Source organism: Saccostrea echinata, unplaced genomic scaffold (genome assembly GCF_033153115.1).
Source record: "Saccostrea echinata isolate AGI-Se365-2 ecotype Australia unplaced genomic scaffold, CSIRO_AGI_Sech_v1 ptg000047l, whole genome shotgun sequence".
Taxonomy (NCBI): domain Eukaryota; kingdom Metazoa; phylum Mollusca; class Bivalvia; order Ostreida; family Ostreidae; genus Saccostrea; species Saccostrea echinata.
The window spans coordinates 14,721,669-14,733,357 of record NW_026889796.1 but is presented as its reverse complement, the minus strand read 5'-3'; the positions used below and the strand labels follow the sequence as shown (position 1 = coordinate 14,733,357).

General features: G+C 33.3%; 2 protein-coding genes across 2 annotated transcripts; both read right to left on the bottom strand.

The window, feature by feature from the left end:
• Positions 1-7,695: 7,695 nt before the first annotated feature.
• Positions 7,696-8,649, bottom strand: LOC133202769 (D(5)-like dopamine receptor). The gene has a single exon (XM_061338650.1). It carries the CDS (start codon positions 8,347-8,349, stop codon positions 7,753-7,755), a length of 597 nt encoding a protein of 198 aa, XP_061194634.1. The 5' UTR covers positions 8,350-8,649; the 3' UTR covers positions 7,696-7,752.
• A 1,850-nt stretch (positions 8,650-10,499) lies between these two features.
• Positions 10,500-11,480, bottom strand: LOC133202519 (octopamine receptor beta-3R-like). Its single transcript, XM_061338356.1, has one exon. It carries the CDS (start codon positions 11,478-11,480, stop codon positions 10,500-10,502), a length of 981 nt encoding a protein of 326 aa, XP_061194340.1.
• Between the last annotated feature and the right edge of the window lie 209 nt (positions 11,481-11,689).

Sequence of the window (11,689 nt, the reverse complement as noted above, 5' to 3'; positions counted from 1 at the left end):
AAACTTCGTTGTGCATTTTAAGTGAGTATTCAAGGGACCGGGAATCGTATCATTTTCTATGAGAAAAAAAAATTTGCTTAATTGATGAATTAGAATTTATTTTTTTAGTATAACTTTGAAAATGTCAGATTATTTGTACATCTCAAGAAAAATATACGCGTTTTAAACAGTAAATACTAATAGTAGACAAATCTTCATGACCCGACTACTACTCCATATAATATATCACGCAAAGATCATCCAAAGGTTTCTGATGAGACTAGCTCTTAACTACATTCTCTGGAGGAAAGCTGACTCTGTAGCATTACAACAATACTTTCTATAATGAACAGATTGTGCTCTGTTTTAGTAATTTGAATATTTGTGGTGATTGTTTTCCATTGTAAGCTCTAATAGTCAGAGACTAAAAGGGTTTTGGGCTATTTAAGTACCAGTCCATATAAAAATCAGACAAAGGGTGATATATTAGGGTTCTCAGAATTCGATGATTTTCCACTCATAGATTTGTTTTGAACTATGAACAATGCATGTAAAATGAAAAATGTTTTGAGTCATGGTTACCATGGAAACTTGGCGAAAGAAGTTTTCTTAGCAACTGGCAAATTTTTCCACGTTGATGGACAAAAAAATCACCTATCTTTAGGGCTTTAAATAAAATGTAAATACCATGAGAATTACTTTCACTTACTGGTATAATAAAGACACGCATTTTAGCAATAAAAAAAATACGTCTAAAATTAGTTCTATGCTAGACATTTGAAGATACACATGTTTTGCAATTTTGCTGATTCAGCATTTTTCTTGATTTTGGCAATATTCAAGGCCAAATTAAAAAAGAAGCCAGATTAATACAGTTGTTGCGTGTATTTCACATACAAGCAGAGGAATTTCTCTTTTAGAATTTGAAGTCAAATCCATGGGCCTTCCTGAAAATCGAATCTGTTGCCTAGCAACAAATATGGGCGTTTTGATGGATAAAAAGAGAAACAAAATAAAAAGTTTAAGAAAAATCAAATGAATTGTTATCTACGTAAACGAGAAACAAATTTTGAAATAGTACAATTAAACTTGGACTTCCTAGCAAATTATTGAATATTGTATAATTATTATTTCCATAGCAACAACAAGTTTTCCATAGCAACGAGGCAAAGAAAGTTAATTTTGACATGCTTTCATGTAATCTTATTAAGACTTATTCAAATTAGGTCAGAAAAAGAAAAAAGTGGTTGAGCAAAATTGACAATGAAATGTCGGTCTTATTAAAGGTTTTTTTTCTTACTTAATCAACCCATGGCAATGATTCCCAGTACATAACAACCAATGTAACCTATGCCTCCTGTAAAACTAATTTGACTTTGGAATCGTATTGTTTGTCATGGGAATGAATATTCAATTAATATGCTGATAATTGTATATTTTGAGAGTGCGGAAAGAATAATTTAAAATGTTGTAGCAAATTATTGAATATTGTACAATGACTTATTTCCATAGTAACAACAACACTGCCCCATAGCGACGAGGCAAAAAGTTAATGTTGACACATATTCATGTAAACTCGTAAGATTTATTTAAATCAATTCATAAAAAATGTATTTGAAGCAAATTGACATTGTAATGTTTGTTTTCCGAAAGTATTTTTTTGTACTCAATGAATCCTAGCAACGATTCCCAGCACATAGCAAGAAATGTTTTCAGTATTTGATTCATTCTCTGTAACCGATGTATTGAAAGATTTGGCAATCGTCACAGATTTTGGGGATGCAACTCTCAAATAATCACTACAAAAAGCATTAACAATTATTCCTCATGAAAATAAAAAAATAAATTAAAAGAATTCCGTTACTATCGAAATGCGTCCAATAATTTTCGGTTAGAGGATTCCAATTGAAATGGAAGATCTGGCCTCGGCGCCATAAAACTTAGACGAGCTCACTTTTGATCTCAGTCTCACTTTTCCACTATTAATTCCTTTGGTAAAAGTGAGACTGAGATCAAAAGTGAGCTCGTCTAAGTTTTATGGCCCCGGAGCCAGGATTTAATTGTTCTATTAAATGATAAAATCCATATAGGGAATTCTATCTTTATTTTTAGTTTTCGTGAATTGATGGTCAAGGGGAAATCACGATTTATAGACAAAAGTTTTAACTATTTAATTAAACAAGATGTCGCCCAAGGTATCAAAGGCTTGGAAATATTTTGAAAGAATGGCTGATTTTGAATTTGTAAAGTATGAAAAATGGAGTTAACATATACGGGTTGACAATAAATATGCTAACCCACCTCAGACTGAAACATGACTCTGAAACAAGTGATGCACAGAACATCCAGTGAAATCAGACATGGGATAGTGGGATATTTGAATTTTCCTAGATCGCGGCATATATCAGGGCAGAGAAAAAATAACAAGAGCTCTTAGTATACAAAGGAATAGATAGAAACGACATAACATATATTACATTTATTGTTATATTTTACATAATGCGGGCTAGGGTTTTCAGAGGTCCTTAAAAACCCTGCTAGATACCGGGTACATGTACTTGATCGGAAAAGTAAACGAGTAACCGGTTACTTAAAATAGTCCGATTTGAAAACACTACTTGAATAGTGCGTTATATTGAAAATAGAACAAGGAGTCGATGGCTTAAGTGAGCTTTTCTGATCAAAAAGTGGCCGGCGTCCGTCTGTCGTCTGCAAACTTTTCACATTTTCGATTTCTCAAGAGCCAGTAGGCCAATTACAACCAAACTTGCCACAAAGCATTCTTGGGTCAAAGGGATTAAAATTTGCTCACAGAAAGTGCCACTGCCTCTTTCATTTGGAGATAATTAAGAATTTGTGAAAATTTGGTGGCATCTTTTTAAAATCTTCTTCTCAAGAACCACTGGGCAAGAAATTATGAAACTTATATGAAAGCTTCATTACATTATCTAGATTCAATTTTGTTCATATCATAACCCCCCAGGGTACGGTGGGACCACAAGAGAGGGTCGAAGTTTTGCAAAGGAATATACAGGAAATGTCTTTAAAAATCTCCTCGAGAACAACAAAGCCATGATTAGTCATATTATTATAGAAGTATTCCCAGATAATGTAGATATACATTTGTTCAAACCATGACCCCTGGGGGTTGGGTGCAGACACAAAATGGAGCCAAAGTTGACCATAGGAGTATATAGGAAATATCTTTAAAAAATTTCATCTCAAAAACAGCTGAGTCATTATTACTCATATTAATATAGAAGTATCCTCAGGTGGTGTAGATTCACGTTTATTCAAATCATGACCCCCTGGGGTAGGGCTGGGCCACAACAGCGAGTCAAATTTTACGTAAGAATATACAGATGTAATGGTTAAGGGGCATTTGCGTAAAACACATTGAAAACTTCAAATATACATGTATATAGTGGAATGTCCTGACAACCCTTGGAATGGACTAGCCAAAGGGTATATAAGGCAAAGCTTTGGAAAAGTCAGGCATTCAGAAGCTAGCTGAAGAAGTTGGCCATTTAATCATCAATAAAGAAGTTAAGGGTAAGAGCAAAATAAAAGTATGAAAGTTATAAGCACCAGTGGCAAGTCTACTAAGGTATTGATGTTAAGTTCTGGGTGTAGTAAATCTGAAGAAGATTGAGACGCCCGGTTCTTATCTATCAATAGGAACCTAGGGGAGAAACACAGTGCAAGTAGTACCTTACCCAGTCCTTGTCTCTAGATAAGAGAAAAAAGTATTGTTTGATTCTTCCTCAGAGAAAGATGTCTTAATAAACATTTCATCATTAACTCAGAGTAAAAGGAAAACCTACTGTATATATCCCTTGTAAGAACCTGATCATACACATTACATATGAAATATCTTTTAATAATCTTCTCAAGAACAACTAAGCCATTATTAGTCATATTTATAAGGAAGCAACCTTAGGTATTGTAGATTTAAGTTTGTTCAAATTATGGTCTCCCAGGGGTTGGGGGCACAACAGAGGGTCAAAGATTTACATTAGAATATATAGGAATCATCTTGAAAAAATCTTCTGCTCAAGAATAGCAAAGTCATGATTAGTCATATTATTATAGAAGCATCCTCAGGTAATGTAGATTCTAATTTGTTCAAATTTAGAGTGGGTAGGGTGGGGCCACAATGAGCGATCAGAATTTTACATTGGAATACATAGGAAAAAAATCTTTACAATTGTTCTGCTCTAGAACAGCAAAGCCATGCTTAGTAATGTGGAATAGTAATAGTAATGTGGTAATATGGAAGCATCCTGAGGTAGTGTAAATTCAAGTTTGTCCCTAGCCATAGTGTTGAGGTGAGCGATGTGGCTCATGGGCCTCTTGTTCCAATAGAGCAAAAATAAAAAGCAAGTAAACTTTTCAATAAAAAACACATTTGTTGCTTAGTATTGATAGATATTCATTTTCATTTTTTCAGTCCTGTAGTAATTGTTAGTCTAATTGTTATTATTTATTCTAAAAACTCAGATGAAGTAAATTTTGAAAAGTGTTTATGAACAAAAATAAGTACGTGCATACGAAATTATCTGTCTTGAAATTAATCTATTTGAAAAAAAGATAATGTTTATTTCCAAAATAAACATTTGAATAATGTTTGCATGTTGAAACAAAACTACTTTATATGCTAGTGCACTTGAATTATGAATTTAAATTGTAATGCATACCTTTATCAATAATTTACTAAATAAACCATTTTGTTAAGAAAAAAATCGATTCAGCTAATGATTAAGCATAGAGCAGTTAAGCTCCTTCAGGTAGATTTAATAGATACAAATAAGGCAACTTCAGATCAGACGATAAATTCAAGTACCTTTTTTCAAAGATTATGAAGAGAAGTCAGCTGATTTGATATTAATTCCTTTTGTCAAGGTTTCTTTTCTTTCATTCAAGTAACTTAAACTTGGCATGTCTGTAGAATTTTTTAGATATTATTATGGGATGCAACTGGGCATTTCATACACAGAGAACCTGTATAAATTTGTAAATTACAAAAGCGAAAATATTCAAAGTCTCTTAGAATAAATTACTTTCAGCTTAATTGCAACGTTGTTTATTTAAAAAATAAAACACATTCTTTGTTTATATGGGATGAACTGTTGTAAAGGCAGCGCTTCTCGCAAAAGTCCAATAGGACTAATACTACGCAAATTGAAAATGACAGATCCTTAAACATTTTAATATGCTCTACATACCAAAAAATCTTCACAATTTCGTTTTCTTTATGTCCCACAACTACTAGAGTGAAGATATTTATGTTATTTTGACAGAAACATTAGATTGATGTACATACTGTCACGGTATACTAGTGGCAGGGCGCTCGCTTCGTGATCGGCTTCGATTCTCGTTCTCCGCGCCGCGTCAAACCTAAGACGTAAACATAGGTAGTGACTGTTCCTTCGCCAAGCGCTCGGCAGTAAAAGTTAAAGTCTTTCGGATGAGACCTTAAAAACCGAGGTCCCGTGTCACGGTAGGCGTTGGCACGATAAAGAACCCTCACTGCTCAATTGCCGTGAGTGCCGAGTATAGGTCTAAATTTGAAGCACTTCACCGGCATACGGTGACGTCTCTATATGAGTGAAAAATTCTTGAATGGGACATTAAACAACATACAATCAATCATACCGTGAAATGTATAGAATTAAAAATTGGAGTAGTTAAGATGAAATCTTTGTCTTCTCACATGAAACTTATTTTCATATCCAGAAATATTTAAAATGTTAATAGTTTAATAAAACTCAACATGGACCCAACAAAAGAAAAAGTCAACATACGAGATACATCTATATGAGTGAAAAATTCTTGAATGGGACATTAAACAACATACAATCAATCATACCGTGAAATGTATAGAATTAAAAATTGGAGTAGTTAAGATGAAATCTTTGTCTTCTCACATGAAACTTATTTTCATATCCAGAAATATTTAAAATGTTAATAGTTTAATAAAACTCAACATGGACCCAACAAAAGAAAAAGTCAACATACGAGATACAGAGAGTGTCATAAGGATTCCGCGTATTCAGTAAGTATCCCTCTATAAGCGGAAGTGTAAACAAAATAAGTGTCAAACGTACAACGTCACCTTTCGTTTAACGCTTTTTCTGATAGGAATTTATGAAGCTTTAAGTGGTCATATAAGCAAAATGCAGATAAGGTGGAAAACATTGTGTCCAGTAGCAATATGATACGAGTTGTCATCCTGCCAAGTAGGAACCAGACATGGCTAAGATGACGAAAAATTGAAAGTATCACGACAAAAGTGGCCGTTAATAAAATATTTCCACATATAGCAGACATGAACAAGCCGAAATTTATAATAAATATCTTCACAAAATTAAATTAGTGAACAAGTATTTTCAATCGCACACTAAATCAATATCTGATATCGAGTGGTTCATATTTCTTGAATTTTAGAATAATTTTTTTTTTCACAAAAAAATAGTGTAATAATGGTTTTGCAAAAAAAATAATAACATTGTATTTTGGTTTATGATCGTATTGAAAATTTGATTAGTCAACAACCCTCTTTGAAATCCGTTTCATGTTGTAACACTTTTGTAGTTCAATAAAGTATTTTTTTATGAAAAGCAAATAACCTTTCCCAAAAATATATTTTGACGAAATTAGTTGTCAGTTTAGTCTTGGAGAAAATTGTAAGTTACATTGTTTAGTACTGTATAGAATGTGATATTAGAAAGATGAACAGACAGAGGGTGGTTATATCAATACAACGAAGAATTATTATCTAACAATCTCCTTTCTTAACATAACTTTCTAACTTTTATTCAGCGCAACACTATCCAAAGGGCTTCAAAGGACTTCAAATTCACTAGTGACTAAAGAATTCGTAACACAGTCTGTAGTAAATATATGCTGTTATCTTTTATAAATCTACTGAAAGTTATAAAAACATAGAAACATTTGCCTATCTTACAAGGTTATTGGAACTTTTATCATTTATTTATCCCCAGTATTTTCATCTTTCAATTCTTTAATTGATTGATTGATTTTATGTTGTTTTACGTCCGGTTCGATAATTTTTCACTCATATAGAGACGTCACCATACACCGGTGAAGGGCTTCAATTTTAGACTTTCACTCGGCACTCAGGGCCATTGAGCAGTGAGGAATCTTTATCCTGCAAACGCCTACCGTGGCAAGGGGCCTCCGTTTTAAAGGTCTCATCCTGCAAAGACCTGCAACTTTTCACTTCAAAGTGTCTAGCGCTTCGTGAAGGAGCAGTTACAACCTATTTTTAGGTCAGTCGCGATCTGAGTTTGAACCCACGACCTTGCGATCACAGAGCGAGCGCTCTAGTGATTGAGCTACCGTGCCAGTTAAATTCTTGAACTGTATTTCAAAAAAGGATTAAGTAGAAATAGGTAATAAAAGGTCCGAAGAGAGAGAGAAACTCCTTGCTAGAGCAAAGAGCAGTTTGTAGTATTAAACTCAAACATGATGTCGGAGGTGTTGTACAGTGTTTCTGGATACCTAAGTACAAAACCTTAAAACAAATATTCGTTTGCACGCCATGATGTTTTCTGCCGGATGAGGTTTGTCGTCGCTGTTTAAAATATTTAAGTAAATCCCATATTTTAAAGTAGGAAATTACTCACAGTGAAGTCATTATTTTAATGATTTTATTTTCAGTATACATTAAATAAGAAAAAAACTTCTCTGTGTCATGTGTAATGTTTATACGTGTTGTTGTACATAAAAAGTTAGAACATTATGTTAAATTTAAACTCTGCTTCCAAGTTGCATTTTCCTTGTGTGACTAACTTTATTTGTATTCCTGAATCTTTTATTCAAGAAATAATACAAATACGGATTTATGGTTGAATTGGAATATCCCAGCCATGCCACCACTAACCATGCAGTGTAAGAGGTTTTAATTCCAAAAACATTCACAAAAAGAAGAAGCAAGAAGAATGGTGCTGTACACACCGAAAATATTCCCTGTAATATCATAATTGTTCTGGTAACACTTGCCTCAAGTTTATGCTGCTGACGACATAGAGCTCTGCCTGTTTCTTTCATTTCATTGCACAGAAGTTTCTTTCTGTCACGAACTTTCAGAAGAATTTTAACACTTGCTACAATGTTTAATAATAGTGGCAAGTAAAATGCAATTAAAGCTCCAATCACTGACGCTGTTCCTTCAACAATTAGATTATGTTCACATTCAACATATTCTGAATTTAGAAGAACAATAGTTATTGAAATGCCAGTTGATAAAATCCAACAAAGTATGATCAACAATGACACTAGTCTTGCTGTCATTATTTGAAAATATTTCAACGGATTACTCACGGCTACAAATCTATCGATATTCATACAAGTAAAATGTAGAATTGATGATGTGGTAAACATGCAATCAAGAGCAAAAACGATCTTTCTGATCAATTTTCCATGTAATAGTGAATGGTCAATAAAGTCTTGAAAAATAGAGGGCAACATAACTAAAACAGCAACACAGCAATCAGCGACTGCCAGAGAAATCACAAACACATTAATTTTTCTACTGAAACCAGCTCTTCTCACCACTTTGAAAATCAACATGGCGTTCCCAAACACTGTGACTGCCACAACAGAAAATAGAAATATCACACAAACTATTTTTTCCGAAATATTTGACAACGTCTCCTGTATTTCACAATTTGAATTCGAATCATTCATCGTTTGGCTGCTGTCCTTTTGTCAAAAATTACATATGTTACATATAATTCACATAAGCATATCAGCTTTTCTCAGTAAAGGAAGCTATATCAAGCATCTGTTCCTGCCTCATTCATTACGAAAAAATGTAACTAGCTGACTTGTAACAAATTAAATGCTGCTGAGATTTTCAGTGTCCCTAGCCATTTATTTATGTATCAACATACCCTGATTGAAAAAAAAAATCCACATTGTACGATCCTGTTAAGTTTGTATAATTACGATATTGAATTTTTAATCACAGTTAATGAGATGATGTCTCAACCGAACTTTAATTTATCATTATAAAGTATATTTCAAACATGAAATCAATAGCTGACTATTGAGAAACGTATAACGAGGTAGATAAATTCTTCTTTATCAGGAACTGTAATATGGGTGGATAAAGGAAACGAAATAAACACTGAATGAAATGTAAAATGATGTTGAAAGTGTATTTGTTAGATAACAGTTGATCGTTTTGCAGTATTTATCCATCAACGCTTCATCCTAGTACAATAAATCTTTTAAGAAAGGGGACAGGGATTTTTTGTTCAAATAACTCCCTGCATTGCATGACAAGTCACTTCCTTCCTGCATTAGGTGACAAGCATTCTTAACTAAGACTGATGTTTATTTTGGCCGATTTTATATTTCCTTTAAGGGTCATTTTGCTTAGAAAATTTTAATTGAATAATGAAGACAAAGGCAAAAAAGTATTAAAGCCAATAAAAGCTGGTAAAAGAATTATAATCACTATTGTTGTTGACACTCAGTGGATAACATTACGTGTCACATAGTCGCCCGCGTGGTGCAGTGGTTAGAGCGTCTGCTCTAGAGTCGCGGAGTAAGGAGTTGATCCTTACATCGCGGGTTCGAATCCCACTGTGGGACGTGGAGACAGGTCCTTCGGATGGGACCGTATAAACCGAGGTCCCGTGTCGCAGTAGGTGCTGGCACGAAAAAGATCCCTCACTGCTCAATGGCCGTGAGTGCCGAGTATAGGACAAAATTTGCAGCTCTAGATCTCCACCGGCAAGTGGTGGCGTCTCCATATGAGTGAAAAATTCTCGAGAGGAACGTTAAACAACATATAAACAAACAAAACGTGTCACATCCCTTTACTGCTTCTTGTCATAAAAATCCAATATAATTCCATTTCAAAAATAAAACAGACCAAGATAATATTTTTTTATTAAATAGCCATAATCTTGCGATTCATTTTAAGATTCAGATACTATTTTCTGATCATGAATAGGCTTAACAATACTTATTTATCTAGAATTTTCAACACAAATTAAGATTTACTGGCTTAAAAAATGATTCCCACTGAAACTAAACCTAGCCCAACGTAATGAGGGATCTTGATAAAGATAAAGACTTATGAGACATAGGTACTGCAGTTTTCCAGAACTGTCTCGCATTTAATTCTAAACAGTGAATACTATTTATTTAGCATTTTCTTTTCTAATAATTTGTTTACACTATTCCTATAAAAAAGACTGTATTAAAATTATGGGTAGGACATAAGATCTCTTATTCTTTTTTTTTCAAGAAGTTAAAGAAATTGAAATTATAAAATGCTTTTCTAATAACAATTTCTCGGACACAATCTAAACTACATTTTCACACAAATGTTGGGTATTATTTTAATCAATAGAACTAAAAACTTTAAGTTTCAAATACATTCTAATTCTTACATTTTGTTTGATTCATCATGAATTCTTTACATGCAAAGTGTATATATCTTAAAATTCCATTAATCAAACATTCATTGACAAGGAAAGAGACTACATGAAAGTGTTAATGGTTGAATTTGATTGATATAAAACGTTTTCTTCTTTTTTATTTGAGATGTGATGAGTGATGATCGTATTTTTCTTTCGCATACTTTTCCTCTTATGTAAAAAATAAAATAAAAATGGATTCATCGTAGAATTAAAATATCCTATCCAGGTGACAATATACCAAATAAGATGACTCAGGTTTTCTTTTCTTATGGCACTGTAAATATTAGCAGCAAAAAATGGGGTCCATGAGGCACAAAAACATCCAAACAATATGCTTATTGTACGTGCGACTCGGAACTCCATTTTTATGTAATCGAAACTTTGTAATTGATTACCGCTTAGGACATGAAATCTACGTCTTCTCACAATCAAATATATTTTGATGTTCATAACTATATTGAACGCTAATGGTATGTAGAAACTAACTATGGATCCAACAAGAGCCGGAGTGAAGTCAGCACCAGGTAAGCAGAGAGAGACATGAGGATTGAATGTACTCAGTAAGTATCCCTCTAAAAAAGGAAGTGTCCACAACAACAGTAAAAGAAATACAACGACCTTACGCGTCATGATTTGGAAATATCTTAATGGTTTGCTGATAGCTATGAAGCGGTCAGTAGTCATGCAAGTAAAATGCAGTATAGATGAGGTGGAACACATTACGTCCAGAAGCAATATAATCCGAGTTGTCATCCGGTCATGTAGGAACCATGCCTGGCTAAGATGACGAAGAATTGACGGTATCATAACAAAAACGGCTATAATCATGTCAACAACCGCCAGGGATATGAAAAACACGTTTATTTTTCGAGTAAATTTCCTGATTCGGATCAAAGTGATCATCACCAATATATTTCCACATGCAGCAAATGTTACCAAACCAAAGAGAAAAATTGCAATGAAGATCTTAATCCAAATCAGATTAGTAAACAAGTCATTGCCATCACACATTATATCATTCTCAGGCATGGAATTGTTCATATTTTTGGAATTTTTACAATAATATTTTTGTCATGCGAAAAATATTTTTACAATGGCTTTGAAGATGAAAAGAATAAAATTACATAACATTTTAGCATGTTAATATTGACGACACAATGATTTGTTATTACTTTTTGAAAGTCCTTTTATGTAATTGCACCGTGCATTTTCATAGATTAAATAAAAAATTGCTTTTTATCACTGTCTAT

Coding starts and splice junctions, on each gene's coding strand:
- LOC133202769 (XM_061338650.1), bottom strand. CDS start 8,349: ATGAATATCGATAGATTTGTAGCCGTGAGTAATCCGTTGAAATATTTT.
- LOC133202519 (XM_061338356.1), bottom strand. CDS start 11,480: ATGAACAATTCCATGCCTGAGAATGATATAATGTGTGATGGCAATGAC.